The sequence below is a fragment of the Notothenia rossii genome, assembly GCF_949606895.1.
Source record: "Notothenia rossii genome assembly, chromosome: 9".
NCBI classification, from domain to species: Eukaryota; Metazoa; Chordata; class Actinopteri; order Perciformes; family Nototheniidae; genus Notothenia; species Notothenia rossii.
Genome location: NC_136907.1, coordinates 6,319,220 through 6,344,382, shown reverse-complemented (window position 1 = coordinate 6,344,382; position 25,163 = coordinate 6,319,220). Strand labels below are relative to the sequence as shown.

The window sequence follows — 25,163 nt, the reverse complement described above, 5'->3', positions numbered from 1 at the left end:
TTGCCATAACGTGACAAATAATTCAGTAATAGTTGTTCAGTCGTAATAGAGATTAACCTTGGCAGTGCTAGAAACTGGATTTTTGGTCAGTGACAAATTACAAGCCATGAATTACAAAGGAAAAACTTCTCTGAAGGAAAAGTGTGCCACAGACTAAACATGTAACTGACCATCATAAAACACAGAGGTATAAATTACGTCTAGTTGTTCTATGTGCTAATGGTATGGTTATGGTAACGATTTGACGAATGACAACGTGGAGGGGTCGCTTTTAATGAGCTACATTATATTATTGGCTGAAGCTCCCACCTTCTGGAGCCTCAGTGAAATGTATATGATTGTGTATCCGTTCGACCTCAAAATCACTTTCATTTGTCACTAAACATTACCTGCTCATCGGCTAACAGCAGAAACGCACAGTTAGAGACTAGCTGCTGAACATAGCGGAACATTTAGCAGCTAAAGAGACTATACTTCCCTCAGGGGGTGGCCGGAGACCCAAAACAGAGCTTAAAGAATACACATTTGTACTTGCATTCATCAGGTGGACACAGACAAGACTCTTTATCAGTGGTTGTTGTCACGTAGCCTATCTGCTGGATGTGGATCAAATGTAAAAAAAAATGTATGTTTTACATTTTAAAGGTGACTTGTCTGCTGCTGCACGGGGAAATGGGTTATTGCTGTTTTAAGAAGAAAGGGAAAATGTTATGCGCCCAGTACTAAATGCCGCCAAGGTGAAACATAAGCTTTGATTTCAATACGCTAGAAAAAGAAAATGCAACTTAATGAAACTTAAAGAAAGCACGATCATGATCATTGATAACTAAAACTGTATGGACTGTGTTGTATAGGGTGACATATTATAGATCTGGTAACGATTTATTTTACCCCTTGGTTTAAAGGTAGGTAAGAATGGAGAAACCAGCTCGAGTGCGCTAGAATTTGAAAATACACAACGGAAAAAAATCTGGCCCTTCCTTCAGACTTCCTTACAGAGCCCCTCCTCCAACACACACCAACGCGCACATGACCAATGAGGGCACGAGATAAGTTTGTGCACAGATGGAAGGCTGACAGGCAGGTAGGCCATCCAGTTACTTTAGCCGGGCCGGCTCAGATGATTGCTCGTGCTTTTTACAGCGCCACTTCCACAGATGACATTTTTTAATGTATTTATTGTCAAAGCATTTAATGTATTCATTGCTATCGGGATGTTAAGAGCATTCCATGGAATATAACAACAAATGTTTCTGAAGTGAATTACCTACCCCACCTTTAAGATACTGATATTAAAAAGCTAAGCTGTACATTTGACCTTTGTCCTAATAGTAGGTCACCTTTTTAAGCAAACTGGAGGTTGGTTTTGGTATTTTTTGACTAAATAAATAAACCTCGACCACTTTTAGGGGCTAATTTGAATCATGTCTGGGACAGTATCAAGTTGTTATCAACCATGTCAATTTGAGAATACTGTACTCACTGCAAAATATAAAATAGCTTGGAAAAAATCAAACAAAGATGTATGTTAGACTCAGAACATATTTATATTTGGTAATGTTTAGTTGCTTTTTACATATTACAAATGTTTCTTATTAATAAAGCACAAAAGAAACTGCAGTGGGAGCAGAGTTATCATGAATCTCCAGGAAGAGAAATACATTTATTGTTGCAGACAGTATTACTTCTAGTCAAACGTTAGAAAAATAATCCATCTAAATCCATGTCCCACACATCCAAAGTCTCAATATGTATTACAACATCTCATATTGAAACGAACATGTCTGAAACAAAATCGCAGCCAAGGAAAGACAGAAATAGAAACAAAAAAGCACAGCCTATAAAAAACATTGTCCACTTCACTTCTCCTCCCTATTTCTTCTGTTTGGGTTTCTTCTTTGTGGCTGAGCTGCTCTCAGATGTTGTCGTCTTGCTCTTCTTGGCTGGGCTTGGAGAAGCTGCTGCGGCGGCGGCTGCTGCTCCGTCGGCCGGTCGTTTCTGTTTAGGTTTCTTGTCATGTTTCTTTTTCCAGTGACCTGTGCCTGCTGCAGGTTTCCCCCCTCTGAGGGTCGCCTGCTCCGCTGCGGCTGCCGCGGCCGCCGGCTCTAAGATGGGAATGTCTCGCTTCCTACGCTTCTTTGACTCGGGCAGGAAACCTTTCTTCTTCTTCAGAAGTTCCTTTGGGTCGGCTTTCTTCTCGGGCTTTATCTTTTCAACTTTGGGTTTTCTGTAAATGTGAAGAGGAACATACGCAAGGTCATCATGATGGATTGAGACAAGGCAAGGAAGGCAATTTCAAAGTGCTTTACCAAAAGAATACACTGAGATGCAAAACAACACACTGAAAGAACAACAACTGCAATACAGGTGCTATGTGTTAAAGAAAACAGTGAAGTGCATGTTTGTATGGAAAATAAAATAATTATTAAATAAAATAAGTTATTAATTCAATCAAAAATAGTAATAAATATGTAGGTTGATTAAATGTATCTTGATTCAGCAAGAGTCAGTATAATTGAACCACTTATCTGGGCACCAACACATGCTTAACCATCTACTTCAACCATATCAGTATGTAGTGTCTCTACTTTAAAGAGTCCTCTCCTGCTGATGTTCAGATGTATATCAGTATGTAGTGTCTCTACTTTAAAGAGTCCTCTCCTGCTGATGTTCAGGTGTATATCAGTATGTAGAGTCTCTACTTTAAAGAGTCCTCTCCTGCTGATGTTCAGGTGTATATCAGTATGTAGAGTCTCTACTTTAAAGAGTCCTCTCCTGCTGATGTTCAGGTGTATATCAGTATGTAGTGTCTCTACTTTAAAGAGTTCTCTCCTGCTGATGTTCAGGTGTATATCAGTATGTAGTGTCTCTACTTTAAAGAGTCCTCTCCTGTTAATGTTCAGGTGTATATCAGTATGTAGTGTCTCTACTTTAAAGAGTCCTCTCCTGCTGATGTTCAGGTGGATATCAGTATGTAGTGTCTCTACTTTAAAGAGTCCTCTCCTGCTGATGTTTAGGTGTATATCAGTATGTAGTGTCTCTACTTTAAAGAGTCCTCTCCTGATGATGTGCAGGTGTATATCAGTATGTAGTGTCTCTACTTTAAAGAGTCCTCTCCTGCTGATGTTCAGGTGTATATCAGTATGTAGTGTCTCTACTTTAAAGAGTCCTCTCCTGATGATGTTCAGGTGTATATCAGTATGTAGTGTCTCTACTTTAAAGAGTCCTCTCCTGCTGATGTTTAGGTGTATATCAGTATGTAGTGTCTCTACTTTAAAGAGTCCTCTCCTGATGATGTGCAGGTGTTTATCAGTATGTAGTGTCTCTACTGGGACATGTCTCCATGCTTTAATGTTCAGAAAGCTCTTTATTGTTCTCATACTGTCTGTGCTGCAGCACCTCTTTTCACCCTCTGTCTGAAACCAGAGCCCAGCTCTGATTGGTTAGCTGGCCGGCTCTGTTGTGATTGGTCAACCGCTAAGAGATGTCCCACCCCTTAGAAGTTACATAGTGATGTCACAGAAGTAAACAAAAGAGTCAAATTAAGGTGTTTACGTCCCAGGGGAGTGCGTGGGAGAGAACCTTTGCAGACCATTTACATGCACTAAAACCTATATAACACTAGAGGAAAGGGAAAACCCCCCAAACCATAATGGGGCCTTTTGAGTAAATGATAGTGATTTAAAATACATGATATGTAATGCTGGAGAATCCAATAGCTGATGCACGATGAGGATACATCATGTTTTTAGTTCAGATCATAATCTGTACAGTGCTGCTGCCGTTACATAGAGACAGTGGGAACACTTAGGTAATCAGTTTGCTCCTGCAGTAATCAGATTTCTTAAACGCAATTTAAACAGGAAACCTGGTTTTTGTTATCGGGTTAAGGAGTTAAGAGAAACCTGATTCCCCGAGCTAGATTCCTCACAGTAAAGTGCGATTTCCTGGCCGTGAGTCTGTAACAGGGTTTCTTATTTCTACAGCAATCCTGCCTGTCCGTACAGGAGGAGAACGGCTTTGACAGCAGAGCGGAAAAGCCATTACACATAGAGGCTCTAGCGTCTGTGTATTCAACATAATTAGATTCAAAGTCTGATTAAAACCCAAACTGACATTTGACTCTTGTAAAATTCATATCCAAGGACAAACTGTGGCCTCAGTACAGAGCCGTCTCGCAAATGCAACAACACGCACTTCATGGTAACGACGTTCAAATCAAAGTGAAGGCTTTTCTGTTTCTAAATAATATTTATACACTGCATGTATCTTTCCCTGGCAGAGCACCACCCCAACAAAGACTGTCACAGATGTGCAATAACACTGCCTGTATATAAAACCTATATGCAATACCAGTGCTCCTTTGCAATATACACTTATATACAATTAACTTTTTATTACTTTAACATTGTTGTTCATTTTGTTAACGTTACAGGCTCCATCAACACGTTTTTAGAATCCCATACGTTTTTAAATACTGCTACTTATGCTACTTTTTTACCATGGTGTATTATTTGTTTATATATTTTTTAAATGTATGTGTTTTTATTCAATATACAAGTAAACGCTTGTCCTTTTATCTGTACTGTTGCTGCTCTAACGCTTTACATTTCCCCGATAAAGGAATTCTGATTCTGCCCTTTAACTTATTCATTAAACCAGTCTGTTTCTATATTTAGCATGTGTTTATTTATATTCTCTTGCATGCATTTAAACACAATTTCTAAATGTTTTTAGTTGCCATTTCCTAACGCTTTTTGTGTTTGTTGTAAGGCACTTTGAATTGACTTGTTTAAATGAGCTTGCACGCTGAATTATGTGAGAAATAGGATTTTATGCACAGACGTCACGGGTCGAGCTCTTCCTCAGAGAGCAAACTGAGAGGCTTATTTTCTGCATTGGTCACAGTGTGCAGAGCGTTCAGTCATGTCTTAAGCATTTGAAGTTCAGTTGAGCATCTTTGCAGTTGTGATTCGTTGTTCTGAAACAGAGAGCAAACACCATTCTTGCCACCGGGAGCGTTTCCTGTTGAGATCTCAGGCGGCAGATGGCAGCTAATGAACCTTAGATTGCAGGTCAATTACTAAGTGAACTAATAGAGTCAATTATGCTCCTAATTAACTTAATGTGAAGTGAATTTATATAGTTAATCTACATCAGTGTTGCTTAGTGTTTTTCCTAATTCACACAAAAACAACATTTTGATCTGAGCCAAACTGTGGATTTGAAGGGTACGGTAAGTGAGTTACGGTAGTACTAAATCATGAGGGGAGGTAGGAGGTAAACCAGGCCAGTGACTTGCAGTATGTATTTGTAGACTTTTAGAGAAATCTTTTTTTTACCCAAGGGGCAAACCTCCGAGGCGCAGAGATGGAAGTGCCAAAACCTGAACTTCATTCTATAAAAATAACTCAAACCTGTATAACACACTACAGGAGAGGGTAAAGCCCAAGAAGCAGAATAGGGCCTCTTTAATAGCCAATTGTACAGGGGTGTTTTTTCTCCATTGAAATGATATTCACGCTTCCAGTCGCCCACTTCACGCTGGCTCTACAGAACTGATGTCACAGAGACAAAGTCAACATTATATATGGTTATACCCTCGCTAACATGGTTTGTTCTGCTCTATACTGGTTTCTAGTATGCATGCGAGTAGCTGCATGAGAATGACCTCTCTCTTGAGACGCTGACACAATAACTCACATGACTCCAAAGTGCTTCACCACGGCCCAGTACGTGTCCTCCAGCTTTCCCGTCTTCTTGAACGCGATGGCGCTGGTCAGAGACTGCAGGACGGTCTGCAGAGGCTCCAGGTCCACAGACAGCTTCTACACATGAGAGCAGAGCCTTTAGTCTTCAGCAGAGAAGTACACACATCCTTTACTCAAGTAGAAGTACAGATACTCGTGTTTAAAAATACTCTGGTGAAAGTAGAAGTACTGACTAAACTTCTTTACTCAAGTCAAAGTAAAGAGGCTTTGAAATGTACTTCAGTAAAAAGTACCCATAACTAGCAGCTGTTTTAAAGAGTACCTGACCTCCCTTTATACTAATAGAACAATAATGTAATTGTTAGCTAATGAATGTTTCCATGCTGAACAACGGCAACATGACAACGTTTCCATTGGTCCCTCTTCTTTAGAGAAGACCAGGAAATGATGGATACACGGATCGTGTTCAAATCAATAGGCACGCAATGACTCTAAATAATAATGATCACGCCACCAAACACACATTCAGACTAAAGGAACCAGCCTGTTTGGAAAATGAGAGAAGTAGAAAGTACAGGTATTTGGGTTCAACATGTGAGAAGTAGAAAGTACAGGTATTTGTGTTCAACATGTAAGAAGTAGAAAGTACAGGTATTTGGGTTCAACATGTGAGAAGTAGAAAGTACAGGTATTTGTGTTCAAAATGTAAGAAGTAGAAAGTTCAGGTATTTGTGTTCAACATGTGAGAAGTAGAAAGTACAGGTATTTGTGTTCAACATGTAAGAAGTAGAAAGTACAGGTATTTGAGTTCAACATGTAAGAAGTCAAAGTAAAAAGTTGTCAGAAAAATAAGCAGTGGAGTAAAGTACTGATACCAGAACCATGTACTTAAGCACAGTAACGAAGTATTTGTACTCCACTACTTCCCACCTCTGGTCTCCAGTAGACACACTTCAACACATTGAACCCCCCCCTCACACCTGCAGCCAACACCTACCTGCTGTTTGACGTTCTTCACCAGGAACTGACAGAGCTCCAGGGTCTTCACCACCTTCTCCTTCACCACTTTGCTCTCAGTCTCCCCGACCTTCTCCAGACTCTGAGAGCAGAAGACACTCGGGTTACACTGCTGGCATTACATATCTTCATACAGTCAATGCTGTCCAGATAATAATATAAGTAAGTGTCTCTGAGTTCATAAGGGAGGGTTTAAGGTAAAAAACTATTCGGACTGATGTTGTTTTGCTCGGACTACACAGACGGCACAACGCAGGGGTCGAGTGTTTTTTGTGACAAATGTTATAATGCGTGTTTTCCCATCAGCCATCTTGAGGACACACAGGGGGCAGTGAGTGTGGCTCTAATCATCATTCATCAGAGCAAGATGCAATTTCTTAAACCTTCGAGACATATAATTAAAGGATGTTGTTGTGGAAACGTTTCGTCTTCTAGAGAATAAATGACGTGTAGTTACAGCCCCAGGAACATTTTGATTGACTATATAGCGCCAGACAACGTCCCATAGCGGCAATATAAAAACAATATACCACGTCCTTTAGCAAACTTTAGCTTAAAGTCAGCCCAGTGTTCATACATGCAGCTCATGCCTGGGATTATTATTATTATGTTAAGTTGTGTTGACCTATAGGACATAGTTTCCATGTACGTTAAAAATGGTTGCCGTGTACTCTATTTACTTTAGTCAACCATGGCTGACATTTATCTCGACAGTTTTATGTGTTGTTTTTAAGTTATTTGTTGTGCTGTGATTTCAACCATTTGTTTGTCTATCATTTTAAATGTTTTTGGACTATTAATCTAGTCTTATTCTGTGGGGTGGGGGGAGGGATACACCAACAAAAAAGGACAACCTGCACACCTGTATTTTTGTGTCTTGACGCTGTATGTGTTGTTTAAGAAAAAGGAAAATTAAGTTAAAAAAAAAAAAAAAGTTGTGTTGACCTACCGCTGTCAGCTGACCTGCGACCTGCCCACAGAGCTCGGTCCACGCAGCGCCGCTCAGCAGCTGCTGGACCTCCCGGCTCTGCATCGCCCGCAGCACCAACACACACGCCTGGCCCTGAACACACACACACACAATAATGTCCATCAGGTTACCTTGGTTGCTGATTGGCTACACAAGACAAAACATCGTTATGATGTCATAAAGTGGCCAAAATCTGATCAGCTCATTTTCAGACAGGTTTTTATAGAAATGGATCAAAAAGAGAGAGAATCTTTGTTCCTGAAACTTTCAGAGTCTCTTTCCACAGAGGGGACACATGTTGATGTAGAAGAGACATGAAGAAGAGGGGACACATGGTGATGTAGAAGAGACATGAAGAAGAGGGGACACATGTTGATGTAGAGGAGACATGAAGAAGAGGGGACACATGTTGATGTAGAAGAGACATGAAGAAGAGGGGACACATGTTGATGTAGAAGAGACATGAAGAAGAGGGGACACATGTTGATGTAGAAGAGACATGAAGAAGAGGGGACACATGTTGATGTAGAAGAGACATGAAGAAGAGGGGACACATGTTGATGTAGAAGAGACATGAAGAAGAGGGGACACATGTTGATGTAGAAGAGACATGAAGAAGAGGGGACACATGTTGATGTAGAAGAGACATGAAGAAGAGGGGACACATGTTGATGTAGAAGAGACATGAAGAAGAGGGGACACATGTTGATGTAGAAGAGACATGAAGAAGAGGGGACACATGTTGATGTAGAGGAGACATGAAGAAGAGGGGACACATGGTGATGTAGAAGAGACATGAAGAAGAGGGGACACATGTTGATGTAGAAGAGACACGAAGAAGAGGGGACACATGTTGATGTAGAAGAGACATGAAGAAGAGGGGACACATGTTGATGTAGAAGAGACATGAAGAAGAGGGGACACATGTTGATGTAGAAGAGACATGAAGAAGAGGGGACACATGTTGATGTAGAAGAGACATGAAGAAGAGGGGACACATGTTGATGTAGAAGAGACATGAAGAAGAGGATTTTTCATAACAGGTGAACTTTAAAAGAACATCTCTCTTACCTGCTGGTGCACTCTGACCCCCGAGTTGATGTGCTGCACGGCTGCATCCAACATCTTCACACACAAACCCTGGAAATATCCCATAAGGTAACTTTAAAAATGTGTTCTGTTCCAATTAGAAGTGATCTGTAATAGATTCTGTATAGATTCACAACTTGAAGCAAACAATACAGCTTGGAAAGAAGAAATAAACTGATGTGCCGCTGTACTCACGGGGAACCTGGTGAACAGATCTGTGAACATCTGAGCGCTGAGCGGACTCTTCCTGCGGCCCATGAAGGAGTTCAGAGCTTCTATGAAGATCTTGGAGACGCGGTCCACATCCAGGCTGCCCATGAACTTCAACTACACACAAACACACAAACACACACACACACACACACACACACACACACACACCATGAAGGAGCAGAAAAACATCAGGAGTGAGATGAATGTGCAGTTTATGGGCGCTGTGCACAATGTGGGCTTGGTTCTGTTGTTTAATATTTAGTATTAGTAAAAAAACACTTTCTCCACAACAATCACTATTGAGTAGAGATGTCCCGATCCGATCACGTGATCGGCGATCGGAGCCGATCACGTGATTTTCAAAAGATCGGAATCGGGAGGAAAAAATCGGGGATCGGGAATTTATTATTATTATTTTTTTAATACTTTTTTTTTTTTGTATTCAATGTTACAAAACAAAAATGACCATGTTCACGTCTTAAAGTCATCCTGAGGCCTTAGTTTTGGTTTCAAATGACACAACATCATGTATGTGTTGCTTCTTTGGGGCTTGTTTTCATAGACCTGGTTGCTTATTTCTCTCAAATCTGGCAACAGAGTGGGCAGGGTGCAGTGTCTAATTGTAGCAGTAAGCTAACGAGTACTGAAAGCTTTATTTTGTTTTGATCCAATGCTGCACAACTGAACTGATCCAATGCTGCTGTGAAAGAAAGAAGCTATATCCATGTTGGATAGAATATCCAATTTAAATTAAAAAATAACCTTAAGGGAAAACTTGAATGCTTTTTTTTCTCTTAATGCATTGCATAAAGATCGGATCGGGAAAAATCGGTATCGGCAAATTGTCAAAATCAAATGATCGGAATCGGATCGGGAGCAAAAAAAGGTGATCGGGACATTCCTACTATTGAGTTGGGAGAAAATCACTATTTCCCAAAAACCAACATCTTCAAAGGTCTCATTTTGTACGAATTCCAATTCACTATTACAGAAACCAGTCCATGATCACATTTAAGATACTGAAACTAAAATAATTACTTAAATGAGTGAGGAAGACTCTCTGGATAATAGAGGGTCGTGTTACCGGTGACTTCCTGACTCAATACAATTCAGGGAAGAACACTGATTTTTCCATAATATGAAAGAAAGTAATTTTCACAGTTGCAACTATTGGCGAGTGATCCAAACCCAGCAGATCCGACCGCAGGAAGGCGTTTACGAGTGAAACCGAGCCTTACTGAACTAAACCAAATGAATCTGTGTGTAAACGTACGTCACTTCCTGGAGCTCCGTCAGCCGTGGCGTCCTCTTTGGCTTCAGCAGCTGGAGCTCCTCGCAGCACCTTCACCACGTACAGAGACGCGCTGCAGGGACAGATAGACATCAGCAAACTACAGGAGACTGACACTGGGACCTGGTATTTAGTTCTTCACCTCTAAGGTCTACGTCCCGTAACAACTCAAAAGTTTGAACAGCTAAAAAGAACGCAACACCATCCAGCTCAAGAGGACGGTGTGATGCAGCCGTCAACTCAGAATAACACGGATGATGAGTTAATATTAAGAAATCAAAACATGTGTGGAGTGTTTTCAAATACTAAAGCGGAACAAAAAGAATACAAAAAAGAACATTTGGTAACACTTTAGATTAAGGTACACATATTCACCATCAACTAGTTCAACATGCATATTAGCCGTATATTGGCTCTTTATTAGTCATTACTAAACACTTAATGCCTAATTCTAAAGTAATAAGCCATTAGTTGAGTTTTTCCTCAATAACCCTCTAATTAGTGCTTATTTATTGCAAGTAAGGACGTTGTCGTACATGCGTTTCTTATGTAACAAGATATGAAACTACAAGTGTTAATTGTGTCAAGATGTGGTATTTCTAACTTGTTTCGTTCATAACCAATAAACTAGTAGTTTGACTCTAATGTGTTAATGAACAACTAGTTGATGGGGAATAAGTGTACCTTAATATAAAGTGTTACCACATGTTCTTTTGTGTATATTCAGTGTTTCCCACAGAATTTGATTCTATTTGTGGGGGCACCCCCCCCCGGCAAGAAAAGCCAAAGGCCCCTTAACCTATTCGGGTGGTCCATGCATCCACCCCCCCCTCAAATAAGATAATACATGCGAGTTCATGGCTACTGTAGACAACGATCTTGTTGCTCTGTGTTGCGTTGTTAATGAGTGAAACACACCGGAGTTGAGGATCTGTGGGGTTTATTCTCCCAAAAATATCATTTACGATTCAGGCATTTAGCAGACGCCTTATTCCAAAGAGACTTACAATGACCAATCACAGGGACATTCTCCCTGGAGTAACCGAGGGCTAAGTGCCTTGCTCAAGGGCACACTAGTAGTGGTGTTCCAGGCAGGATTTGAACTCGCAACCTTCTGATCATCAGCCCACCTCACTATCCATTAGACTACCAAAAATTAAAAATAATAATAATTAATAATAATATATTTTTTTTTATGAGATCCATTTGTGGCCGACGATATTTATTTGATGCGGCCCACCACAAATAAATCAATGTATGGGAAACACTGATATTAGAGTCAAACTACAAGCGTATTGGTTATGAACAAGACCTCACTTTAAAATAGGGAACATATTCTGAGTTAGAAATACCACATGGTGACACAATTAACATTTGTAGTTTCATGTCTTGTTACATAAGAATAGTCCATATTTGTTAGGTGTTATGAGAGAATGCCTAATTAGGCCCATATGGAGCATAATAAGACCCAAACTCATGTATAACAACTTCCTTACAATAGATAAGCACTAATTAGAGGGTTATTGAGGACAAACTCTCAACTAATGGCCTAGTACTGGGAGAATATGGTCATGTAGAATAAGGCATTAATATGTGTTTTATAATGAATACTAAAGAGCCAAGATACGGCTAATATGCATGTTAATTAACAACTAGTTGATGGTGAATATGTGTACCTTAAAATAAAGTGTTACCAAACATTTACAAATCCTTATATTGATTTAAAATGCATCTCACAATCATGTATTTCTATACTTCCCTGATCCACATATTTTATTACTAGAATGTTCGGACATCATGTTCTTTTGCTAACATGGTATCAGCTGACTAACATCTATTCCCCTCAGCCCAGTCATTGAAACCTTGAGTACCTGAAGTAGTAGAGGCAGACGGAGGAGTCAGAGAGCTTCTGGCTCTTCGTCATCAGTTTCTCCAGCAGGTCGTGCAGCTCCCCCTCTCTGTCTCCGACGGTCTTGCAGTAAACCTTCGACCTGCACAGCTGGTTCCTGAAAGACATGCATTCACTCGGTGAGAATCAGTGGATGAGACATCTTACAATATAAAGAACTCATGTTTCTCCTCTCTACTCCTTTAAGGTCTTTAAGGTCCTGCTACCATTTACATGTCTAGGATACATGACTATTATATTGTTACTCATATCATTTTAATTTAGTCATTTATGAGTCTTTTTGTCTAATCCCTTAAACGCACACAATTTTTTTTTGTCTCCGTGTATGTTTGGTCATTTTGTATGTACTTGTCTTGTAACTCCTATATCACTAAATACAAAATATAAAAAGAACTTTCCCAGTATAGTTCCGAAAATGTCCGTTCACACAAAAAAAATCTGGAACTAGAACTTACATCATGAGAACCTTTCCAGACCCTTTTCAGTCCCTGCTAGAGAGCAGGAACTTTCGTGGGAGAAAAAGGTTCCTATGTCTGATTGGCTGGGCGGATTGCAAAACCACCAAACTCCCAAAAAGTTTTGTGAAGCCGCCATTTTATTATCCTCACATTAGCATTATTAGCATTAGCATTAGCCCAGCGCAGAAACGCAGAGAGACTAACTTATGGCAACACAACATAAAACATGGGAGCGGTGGAGATGAGGAGGTGACGGCGTTCTGGCGATTTACTCTGAAGGCTTCAGTAGAAGCTGCTGGGAGTCCCAGCAGCTTCTACTGAAGCCAGTCCCCAACTCCGGGGACTTCGGGTGGCAGTATACGCTGTGAAGTTGTTTGCGGCCTGCCAGTAAACCCAAAGAAGACGAAGTGACGTCAGCGGCTTCATTTGCCTAATCCTCCCTCAGGAACTAATTCCGGTGTGAACGCGATCTGTACTTAGTTCATCAGAACTAAAGAGTTCTCATGAACTAAGTACGGAAAAGTACTTGGTGTGAAAGCGCCTAATGTGTTTTTCAAACCACATATAGAATCATGCTCAACACAAATCATGTTAAGAAAAAAAAATGAAAAACCTAAATTGACTCCGTAACCAACACAGTTGCTATGAACCCCTCTCTGTTTTACCTGAAGATATCTGCGGCCCGGCGGAGGAAGTCCTGCTCCTGCTGGTCGCTGTCAGAACTCATCCCTCTGTCGATGATGGTTAGCAGCGGCTCCACCAGACCCAGAACCAGAGGACTGCCGGCCTGCCGCGCCACGAACACCTCCAGCAGATCCAGGACCTGCAACAACACACACAAGAGGGGAGATTCAGGGATACGTTTGACTTTTAATGGAGCTGAGCTAGCAGTTTCTGTCTGCTAGAAAAAAGTGTATTTTCCAAAGTGGAAACTATCTCTCAGGTGAAACCTATTTTTTACATGTGTATCTTTTATACCCAGATCAAAATACTCAATTCATTGGTTTATTTTCCAAAGTGTTAACAACTCTTGGGTTACTGTACCTTGATCTTAAAGTCTCGGACAAGCGCTTTCTCTTTTTGCATTTTTGTCTTTTCATCCTTCTTGGCCTGGGCCTTTTTCTTCTGCTCTGAGAAAAGCTCTGCCAGACCTTTATCCAGCTGCAACATGGCGTCATCGTCCATTTCTTCATCACTGCTGCCGTCCCCCTCTGTCCCTGCTGTGGTCTGAAAATAAAATACAAGATTCAACGTGAGCTGAGATCTGACATAATACTAACTTTACCTAGCAGTGTCACCATTTAAAACTGTTAGGTGCAGTAGAGGGTGGGGTTGCTCTGAATCCACATTAAATATATAATGGAACTTGTAATTAAAAGGTAAAACTGGTATAGACAAAAGGGAGAGAGTATTTAAAGACAATATTTAAATATGATGGCCACCTCATACAGTGCTAAAAACAACAAATGAACCGTAAAGACCTACAAACAAAACTAAAATGAAGCTTCTTGAGATGCTTGACCGCTCGTTCCAGGTTTACACTGGGGCTAAGCTACATGAAGCTAATGTGTGTACACTAAGGAGATGCCTGAAAACCCACCATAGCGTTCTGATTCTGCAGGATCTTCATCATCTTAATACGGAAGTTTTGGTCCACTGGCCCCACTTCCTCTTCATCGTCCTCTTCGTCTTCATCGTCCTCTGCGTCATCCTCCTCCATTGCTTCATCATCTTCATCCTCATCGGAGTCATCATCCGATCCATCAGACTTCTAGCGGAGACACAACGACACGTTATAGGATTTAAAATCTTAATTTTCTCCTAATTAGATTTTAGCAGGATAAGTGGCTTTTAGATTTAGTAGTGGCAAAGCTAGGCCGCAGCACAAGTTGTTCAATAAGCAAAAGAAGAACTGACCTCCATGTCTTCGTCTTCCTCGTCATCTTCCTCGTTTGTGTTCTTCTTCTGGGTTTTGTTGTCATCGGTGACGACCACAGCAGCGTCGTCCTCGTCATCCCTCTCTGGGTCCAGGACCTTCACACAGCGACCATCATAACAATTAAACAGGTTTTCAAGACAAACAATCAGAAACTATATAAATAAAACATACAGAGGAAAACGATTCAAGAAAAAGAGAATGTATTAACTGAGTTTCATTTCTTAAACTATAAATACAAATTAATAACTCAAATAAAGTTCCAGGAAAAAGTGATTTGACCAAAGTCTTAGCGCTATAATATTATTTAATATAAGATAATCCTTTACCTCTCACAGTTAAAAGTGTGTGTGTGTGTGTGTGTGTGTGTGTGTGTGTGTGTGTGTGTGTGTGTGTGTGTGTGTGTGTGTGTGTGTGTGTGTGTGTGTGTGTGTCTCACGTCTAAGATGGCGGTGAGGGCGGCAGCAGTGACGTTGGGGCAGATGGAGGAGAACACCGTCCTGCAGACCTGTCGGATGTGTCTGCTCGGCTGGGACAGCAGAGACAGCAGGATGTCCACCATCACCTCCACCCACTCAGGCTCCTCCTCCTCCTCCACGGCTGGACACACACACGTATACACGTTAAACTAAAGCAATGTTGGTAACATTTTCTCTGGACCCTTCAGGGCACAGGGTACAAAGATCCTCTTGTATTTGATATCCTTCAGAAGTTGAAATTACTAACACGTGGGCACACAGTTGTCTTTTCACACATTCAGCAAACACGGAGTGATATTTAGGTCGGATATGACCTTTTCTTTTAGCTCTTTTTTTGGGAAATATGTTATCGCGCTCTATAGAGCTGAGGGGAAGCTGCATAGGCAGGTGGACACACACACACACACACACACACACACACACACACACACACACACACACACACACACACACACACACACACACACACACACACACACACACACACACACACACACACACACACACACACACACACACACACACACACACACACACACACACACACACACACACACACACACACACACACACACACACACACACACACACACACACACACACACACACACACACACACACACTTGACTGTTAAAACACTAAGTGCATCAGTGTGAGGCATCACCTTCTTTCTTCTTCTTCTTCTTGGCCTTCTTCTCCTGAGCTTTGTCCATGCAGCTCTGCAGGTCCTTCATGATGACCAGCAGCTCTTCAGGGGCCTTCAGGAGAGATTAGCACTTTATAATGGCTGCAATAACAACACTATTCCAATACAACAAAGCCTCTGGTGGCGTGCAGTACCTTGAACAGGTGCATGCCGACCAACAGGAAGAGCTGCTGGAAGGCGCTGCTCTCTGCTGACGGACCTTTCTTTGCTTTCTTCTTCAGGTTGGCCACAGACTCCAGCATGCTGCAAGAAAACACACACGTAGAGCCAGGGTGTGAAACAACTCATTTAGCATCACCCATTAAACAGATAGTGTCCTGCTCCTGCGTCCAATCCAACTTTATTTATATAGCACATTTAAAAACAACAGTTAACTAAAGTGCTGTACATCAATAAATATATTTATTTTATTTTTGAATGCTAAAATAAAATAAATAAAATAAATAAAATAAATAAAATAAATAAAATAAATAAAATAAATAAAAATAAATAAAAATAAATAAAATAAATAAAATAAATAAAATAAAATAAATAAAATAAATAAAATAAATAAAATAAATAAAATAAATAAAATAAATAAAATAAAATAAAAATAAATAAAATAAAATAACTTAAATAAATTAAAAACCCAGACTGATACGTGTTATACGTGAATATACAAAAGCCCACCTGTCCCAGGCCTGGCTCTGCTCGGGGCTGAAGGGCTGGCTGCTCTGGGCGTGTTTGGGCTGACTCAGCAGGCTCTGGGCGTACTGCACCAGGTGGTAGATCCACATGGTGCCGTCGGCCGTGACGCCGAGCGCACGCTTCTGACTCACTGCTACACCTTCAGGAGAGTCCTCCGCCAGAGGGAGGTGGTGCATGGAGAGGAGGAGGCTGGGGGGGGCAGACAGGAAGTCAGAGAGGAGGCAGTGACACTAAACACGCATTACATTACATTTAGCTGACGCTTTTATCCAAAGCGACTTACAATAAGTGCGTTCGACCAACAAAATACAAACTTGAAGAAAACAGAATCATATAATTACATCAGGTTTCATAGAGATTGTGTTAAACTGTACACGTTGTACTACATTTTATAACACATAAATATATTACAATATATGCAGTAGTGTAATTATATTAATACTGTTATTAATACAAAGTATCTGGGACACATCGTCACAGAGGAAATGCCTGATGATGATGACATGTATAGACAGCGGCGTGTCTTATATACACAAGCTAACATGTTGGCTAGAACTGTTTTTTTCAAAGTGGGGGCCGCCAGGGGGGTCACGCAAAGTTTGAGGGAAAGGGGAATTTTTTTTTTTTTTTAAAGTTACATTTTTTTTTTTTTTAGATGTTATTAATAACTGCATATCTATCAATCTGTGTCCTTTGATGCCAATCTTTTAATATGTTTTACTTATTCATATATAATTATTTTTTTAAATCACACGACCGCCCTTCAAGTCACTCAGAATCGAGCTGCCGCTACTGAGAGTGACACTGAATATCTGCTCAGCTTTTGGAGCAAGTGAGAGCTAGTGAATATTTCGCTCTCGACTGAATCAGAGCACGGATGTAGCAAATATTGATGTTTATATATGAATATAAATATGTTTACTGTTAATATTACTGTTGAATATTATATATTATATTATTAAGGCATAAGTAGCTTTCAAAAATGCAAATATATGTTAATTGTTCATATTACTGTTCAAAATTATATAATATTATAAAGACAGAAATCACTTTAGAAATGCTTTAAAAATATATTTACTGTTGATATTACTGTTTAATATTGTGTTAAGAATGTTTATAACAGAAGACACAATGAATGTAATGAACGACAAACTAAAGATAAATAAACATTTTTTAGAAGAATAACTGATTATTAATTATTAATACAAATATATATTAAGAAAATGTATCAAGCTGTATGATTAATTTGTCATATTCTCCATCATAATGTACTCATTTAAAAAAAGAATTGCAACAGGGGGGTCCCCGCCAGACGATAATGCTATATGGGGGTCCTTGGCATGGCAAAGTTTGGGAACCCCTGGGCTAGAACATTCTCTTGGTGTTCAGATAATTTTTTAGAGGGGAACCTCTTGAGAGCTTATTGTACTCGTCTGTATACTGCCCTATACTCTATACTGCCCCCTTGTGGCTCAAGTTTAAGAAGGCGAGCCTCCAGACGCTCCAGGTTGCTTATGAGGATGATTTGCATATACTGCTTTGAAAAGGTGGTGCAGTGCAAGTGAAATGTTTTGTAAAGCACGAGTCAACCCGTTCCATGCTCTCTTGAGAAATCTGATGTACAAATGCATCTGTCGATTAAATGATTCTCATAACTGTTATTATGCTGCTTTCAAATCCGTGTCTCAGTGCTGTACGATACCAGTCAGTTTTATTTATATTTGAGTGTTGTCTGTCTTTTAAAAATGGACCAAGAGTCTCTTCAATAAAAGCTGATGATGAAGAATGCTAAAATATATATATTTTTTTATTCCTAATAAATACAGTGTACTAATCCTCACCCAAAGAAAGAGTTGACGAGCACGGCTCTGATTTTATCGTCCAGCGGGACGGACAGCTTCCCCTTCGTCTCCGGGATGTCGGCCGAGGCCTTCTTGGTGCCAAAGAACGCGTGGAAGAAGACAAACCTGGAAGATCAAAAAGAATTAGACACCGGCTGACAGCTGTCTCTTCTCTTCGTGTAGAATAAACCTTCAGTCAGCTCACCTGGCCACATCCATGATCAGATCCTCAGACTTCTTCACCAGGTGGTTATCGATGATCGCACAGAGCCGAGAGATAATCCACTTCCTCAGGCGGAAGACGGAGTCATCCTTCCTGAGGACGAAATAATTAACGATTACATTCAACCAATTTCCATGTAGACAGGTAGGCATGCTGCTGAAAGGCCAGGTCGTTTAAAATGACGGACAGTCTCATCCCACGGGTCATAAGACTGTTCAACACCTGAACTTTTGAAAGAACATCCATAACATTCATCTGTTTGAAACTTAGAAGTGATTTATCTAATATATCATATTCCAACTACTTTATATAGACTCTCCTTGCACTATTCTATTTGTATTACTTGCACTATTTTAACTATTTCATCTGTTTTATTGTGTTGTTCTTGCTGTTAAATACCAACCAACTATGTGCAATATGTGCAATATACATATGCCGTTAATAACTGATTCTGAGTGCACTGTTGGAGGAGCCTGTGACCTAAGCTTTTGTAGCTATGTGTACACATGACAATAAAAGCGTTGAATCTTGAAACTCACTGCTCCTTGGCTGCCGGGTTGTCCTTCTGCTTGCGCGTGCTGAAGTCCAGCAGTTTGTCGATCTGCGGCTGCAGGAAGGTTTTCTTCAGCCAGGCGACGTACTGCTCCACGGCGGCCGGCTGTAGGTGCTGCACCACCCTCCACACCGAAGGCACCACCGGGTAGCCCTTGTTGGTCAACGCGGAGAAGCGCACCATCACGATCAGCTGTTTGTCTGCGTCCTGACACTCCTGCAGGAAGTCCGACACGAACACATCCATCTCCGGAGCCAGCTTGAAGCGGTCCGGCTTCTGCAAGAGAACAATAATAGAGGTTTGTATTTTATGAGCTGTTTATATTTTATTGTTTAAAAGTTGGCGTTTCCCATTAAGCACTTTAATGCTATGGGTTCCTCTATTCAACAGAATTAATGGATTTATACTTAAATTGATATATTTAATAATTAATTCAAGTTGTGTACTCTTTCAAGAGGCGCTTTCACACCAAGTACTTTGTCGTACTTAGTTCATGAGAACTCTTTAGTTCTCATGAACTAAGAGCAGATCGCGTTCACACCGGAATAAGTTCCTGGGGGTGGATTAGGCAAATGAAGCCGCTGACGTCACTTCTTCTTCGTCTGCTTTGGGTTTACTGGCAGGCCGCAAACGACTTCACGGCGTATACCGCCACCCGAAGTCCCCGGCCGCAAGTCCCCAGTTGTTGGGGACTGGCTTCAGTAGAAGCTGCTGGGACTCCCAGCAGCTTCTACTGAAGCCTTCCGAGTAAATCGCCAGAACGCCGACACCTCCTCATCTCCACCGCTCCCATGTTTTCTTTTGTGTTGCCATAAATTAGTCTCTCTCTGTTTGTTCGCTGGGCTAATGCTAATGCTAATAATGCGAGGAAAATAAAATGGCGGCTTCACAAAACGTTTTGGGAGTTTTACGGGGCGTGGTTTGCAATCCGCCCAGCCAATCAGACATAGGAACCTTATTCTCCCATGAAAGCCCCTGCTCTCTAGCAGGGACGGAAAGGGGGTGAAAAGGTTTTCATGAACTAATTTTAGTTCCGGATTTTTTTGTTGTGAACGCAACATTTCAAGAACTATCGGAACTATACTGGGAAAAGTACTGGGGTGTGAAAGCGCCTAAGTACTCCTGATACATTTCAAGCTATAATCTACAAAGCTATTTTTCACATATAAAGAAAAGGGAATGCTTTTAAAAAAAATGTATAGGATCACGATATTACTTGATTAACAGATATGTAAGTTTACCATGTTCTTCCTTTCTACTGCTTTCAGTATACTGCTTAAATACAACATATTTCTGGTTGATTTTCATTCAAATGTAAGAAAAATATTTTCAAGATTCATTCAAATTGAAGTTAAAAGGCACAAATAACATAAAGCAAATCAGTTTTAACCTAATAAACTGCAGTATTCTACTTTTCCTTCAACTAACTCAAATCCCTATGTGCAATGAGCCAATCGTGTTTATCGCTCATGAAGACGTTAAAGTCAAAGTGCTATATTGTGCAGCTAGACGACTGACCTGAGCCGCCACCACGTGCTCTCCGTACTGCACCATCACCTCTCCAGATAACACCTCCTGCAGCTGCTCTGCGGACAGGAGAGGCAGCGCACTGCCCAGCAGCCGGAAGCTCAGGTAGCTGAGAGGAAACAGCCACAGGTCAGAGAGTCAAACAGGATGAAGATACAATACAATACAAAAGTACACAAAGATATTCAAAAAGGGAACAGGCTGCAGGTCCAGGTAAGAATGAAAGGCTACTTCTACAGAAAGACGTAGGATAGGGTTCATCCTGAGAACACAGGTACGAACAGTTCTGCAGTTCAAGACAACGTCATGAATCTGACCTTCCTCAGCACCACATCAAATACAAATATGTAAGATATTGGTGAAGGAGGCTCATTGTCTCTCGTCCCCCCGTCCCCTCCCTCCCCTGATAGAGGTGTTATTATAGTGTTTTATCTCAGAACCAGCCGGGGGTCTGGGGTAGAGGTCTTCAGAATGTGTTTGGCATCCGCTGTGACACCTCGTGGCTCAGAACATGTCTTGTGAATTCTCCGGCCGAAGCTCCAAATAAACCATCAGTGTTTTCCATCAAAGTTCCTGCTCTCTTCGTGTCTCTCTTCGTGTCTCTCCCCGTGTCTCTCCCCGTGTCTCTCCCCGTGTCTCTCCAAGTCCCCCCCCCCCCTCTGTGTACTCACTGCGCGGGGCCTGCCGCCTCCTTCAACATGCCGTTGATGATGGCGTTGTCCCAGAAGAGCTGGAAGCTGTCCTCCTTCAGAGAGAGCTTCAGGAGGTCCAGCACCACGGAGGGGAGGACGCACTCCTTCTTCACCGAGCGCGCCGCCATCTTTAACACGTCCAGCAACCTGCAGGGCATCACCGCGAGGCATTAGATCCACCTCACTGCAGCCGGTATGTATATATATATATATATATATATATATATATATATATCTATCTAGATACGAGTATTAGGACCATTCTCTTTAAAAAAGGTTTTGAAAAAAAATACATTCTGTGGATGTGGGTTTTTTCCAACATTAAATTGCAGATATGAGAATAAAAACTCACATTAATGAGAAACAACTTGATATTATCTGACATTATAAAGTCACAAAAGGTCATTTTACATTTTTGACTAAACGTTTCTGTGAATATCCCCCCCTCCCATGGCTCCATGTTTCATTTATGTTTCGCCCGGTTACACGATCATAAACAGCAGGTGAAGAAGAGACACTTTGAATTAGGGAAATCTTAATTAATGAAATATGCGAAAGGGGAAGAAGCCCCCACTCCTCTCACTTGGGGATGTTGTCAGCGTTGATGATGGTGGAGCAGCCCAGCAGCTTCTTCAGTTTCTTGGGTTTGAGGGTCTGGGGGAAACGCCTCAGAGCCACCAGCAGCAGCTGCAGCTGCTCCGGGGTGCTGAACGCCGCCTCCAGCTCCGTCTGCAGCGCGCTCAGCAGCACCTCCTCAAACACATCCTCTGGGATCTGAGGCAGCCAATCAGCAGGGAGGACTCGTGTTTAACTTCTATACAGCTTTTATACAAGTATTCAAAGAAACTTTCAAATACAGATATGTTTTATACATGCAAAACAAACAATACAAAAAAGGAGTTTAAACTTTCGTGTTGTTTAACAAACGCAGAAAAAACGTAAATGTGTTGTTCATAATGACTTCTACTCAAATAAAAGATTATCTTATTTTGTACTTCTTTTTTGAAGTCCATTCCCCTGAAGAGATGGCACACTGACAAGATGAATTCAAGTAAAATAAGATGTGTTTTAAATTAAGCACGTGTCTCTATTAGATAAGACCCCCCTATGATAGTGTAGAGCTGTGAGCGTTTACCTCGTTGAGGATGTCCATCATGGTTTTAGTCGGCAGTTCCTTCAGGTGCTGTTTGCGCTGACTGAGACTCTGCAGCAGCTTCACACACCCCAACACCACCTGGGGCTCCTACACACACACACACACACACACACACACACACACACACACACACACACACACACACACACACACACACACACACACACACACACACACACACACACACACACACACACACACACACACGGGACGGACCACAACCATTCATTGCTTATTTTGTTCCAAAAAACATGTTTGTTTCTATTTATATCTCAACTTATTCGAAAAAACTTAAACGACTTGTGGTGAGACTACTTACTTTAGGGAGGCGGCTGGACTGATGAATGGCGAGGACGCCAAACAAGTTCCCAAACATAGCATTTCTAAAAAGTTTCTAAAATAAACATACAAGATAAAAAAGTCAACATTTAGAAAAAGGACGTTATGAAACGGTTGGAGCAAACAGAGAAAGAAAATATTAAAAACACTCACTTTTTTCACGGTCTGCAAATTGTGCTTTTCTTTGATTCTGTCGAGAACAGTCTGTAGAGGAACATCTTCAAAGGCACTCAGGACCTGAGGGAACAGAAACTCATGTTATAATAAAGCCAACCACGTTCCTTATACCCGCTGCTACTGGAGCTCAGTTTCCAAAGATTCACAATTCATTAACGCCATGACTAGCACACATATTCAGAAACTCAACTGGAAAACTAGTTTGACTTCATTCAAACTAAATGACTTAACTGTCTACTCCAGTGTGTGTGTGGTTAATCAATTGACGCATCTTAAAACGGTGTTCCGAGTTGGTAAAGATATTTTGTCACATGTAGTGCTGGGCTTTAAATCGTCTCATGCCGAACACCTTGAGCTTTATTCCGTATAATATACATTTTTCATATACCGTAATAACGTTTAAAATATGGCGAAGGGCGCTCGAGCTGTGCGGCAGAGAAAGGAGTCCCTTATTCATTCATAAGAAAAGTATTTGAATGTGCACTATGCAACTTCTGTTGTTATGTGGTACGCAAAGCTTGCACAATAAAATACTTTACCTTTTGCAGTTGTTTCATGCATTCTGATTCCTTCACCACATAAGACTCATGAGGGCCATGATCTGAGTTTTTAGTCATAGTCACATTTCTGGTATTCACAAGTACAAGAGAGCCTGAAATACAATTCTATTTACAAACTTGTGTGTGTTTTAGAAATGTTTCTGAGGTTGTCTCACCTGTCCCAGAGCCAGGCTGAAGCCGGGCCTCGCTGCCTCTCGAGTGTGAGCCAGTCCGTCCACCAGCCTTTTAAATGTGTAGTCCAATTCATCTGCCTGAAACACAAACACACAGATGATGCAAGCAGTACTTAGTTAGAGTATCAACCAACATATTGTACAATTAACACGATCACTAGTTGTGTTCCTGCCTTATGTTCACGTTACTACTTCTTTGATGGCACCCACAGGATTGTTGACATCCACCTGGATTCATCTTATTATTATTATTTATAGACAGATGCATTCTCAAGCATTTGGACTTCCTATGTTGTTAATGTATTATCTTTTTTTAATTTACACACGACACTTATTGCACGTCTGTCCGTCCTGGGAGAGGGACCCTCCTCTGTTGCTTTCACCGAAATGTCCTCAATGTTTCCCCATTAACTGTGGAGGGTTTCTTTGGAAGTCTTTCTTTATCCAATGTGAGGGTGTCGTATTTGTATTCTATACAAACTGTAAAGTCCACTGAGACAATGATAAAATGTGTGATATTGGGATATATCACACATTTCACCTTGATTGATTACGTTTTAAATTACATATACATAATTTTATTGTTGGTACTTTAAGTTTATTTTTGATATATTCCTGACGCTTTCACTGCAGTTTGATTTAAATGCAGTACTTGGATTTGTCACCCTATACAGCACATGCAGTCTTTACTCATAACAGAATATGCTTGACATTATTGTTACATCACCACTACTTTTATAGTAGTACATTAATGATGTATTCCTTCCACAACTACTGACGTTAAAAGTGTTACCACTAACGAGTTCCGTTACTTCGCAGTGTCTCCACGCTGTGTGTTTGTGTGTGTCAGATCTCCCCTCACCTGGTCGCTTTTCTTCAGGTACTGGATCAGGTCTTCCACGGCCTTCAGCCGGACCTCCTGCTCGGGCTTGGCGATGTCCCAGAAGAAATCGAGGAAGACCCGGTTCTGCTGCAGGACTCCGGCCGGGCGCACCGGCTCCGCTGTTTTCACGGAGAGCTCCACCATCTCTACAGACATTTCCCTCTGTGGTCTATCAGTACATGCTGCTGCTGAGAGGAAACACGTGTGGAACTCGGCGGATTCTACTTCCGGGTCGAACGTTTTCTTTTTTTTACTTTTGCAAAACTTTATTGGAAAAAAGAACAGAAGTGTCACAAAATGGCAAAAGTGTAAAATATGTTGAAAATAAATAAAGTATTAATGCTACAATAACGATTAAAAATATCAATTAAGACTGTTACACTTTTAGAAACTGAAATAAGTTATACAAATGTCAAACGTATTTTAAATACATCTCTAATCTATGGATTTTAATATCGTATTACATATTTTTACTCATCATTATTATTTATATGATTTTATTTAAAAATTCATTATGCCGAGTCTTTTGAAGACATGTCTGAAATGTTTGTACATTTAAATGCTTTCCTAATA

The 25,163-nt window shown here is 40.8% G+C and overlaps 1 protein-coding gene across 1 annotated transcript; it reads right to left on the bottom strand.

Moving 5' to 3' along the window:
- Window positions 1–1,528: 1,528 nt before the first annotated feature.
- mybbp1a (MYB binding protein (P160) 1a) lies at window positions 1,529–24,816 on the bottom strand. The gene is made up of 27 exons (XM_079648126.1): window positions 24,570–24,816; window positions 23,690–23,785; window positions 22,951–23,034; window positions 22,778–22,852; window positions 22,438–22,545; window positions 21,886–22,076; window positions 21,282–21,449; window positions 20,602–20,719; window positions 19,070–19,359; window positions 18,513–18,623; window positions 18,308–18,433; window positions 16,449–16,655; window positions 15,914–16,022; window positions 15,738–15,831; window positions 15,034–15,194; window positions 14,576–14,692; window positions 14,259–14,429; window positions 13,703–13,885; window positions 13,324–13,481; window positions 12,163–12,297; window positions 10,274–10,364; window positions 8,983–9,114; window positions 8,770–8,838; window positions 7,678–7,791; window positions 6,709–6,810; window positions 5,704–5,828; window positions 1,529–2,227 (listed from the first exon to the last, which is right to left on the bottom strand). The coding sequence occupies exons 1-27, from the start codon at window positions 24,744–24,746 to the stop codon at window positions 1,873–1,875; spliced, it is 3,867 nt and encodes a 1,288-aa protein (XP_079504252.1). The 5' UTR covers window positions 24,747–24,816; the 3' UTR covers window positions 1,529–1,872.
- Between the last annotated feature and the right edge of the window lie 347 nt (window positions 24,817–25,163).

Bases quoted from the DNA above. Each gene is read 5' to 3' on its own strand.
- mybbp1a (XM_079648126.1), bottom strand. From the start codon at position 24,746: ATGTCTGTAGAGATGGTGGAGCTCTCCGTGAAAACAGCGGAGCCGGTG. The intron at 14,693-15,033 runs GTGAGACACACA...CGCTGTGTGAAG, and splicing joins CCCTCACCGCCATCTTAGAC to GTCCTGGACCCAGAGAGGGA. The intron at 13,886-14,258 runs GTGGGTTTTCAG...TTTTATTTTCAG, and splicing joins TGCAGAATCAGAACGCTATG to ACCACAGCAGGGACAGAGGG.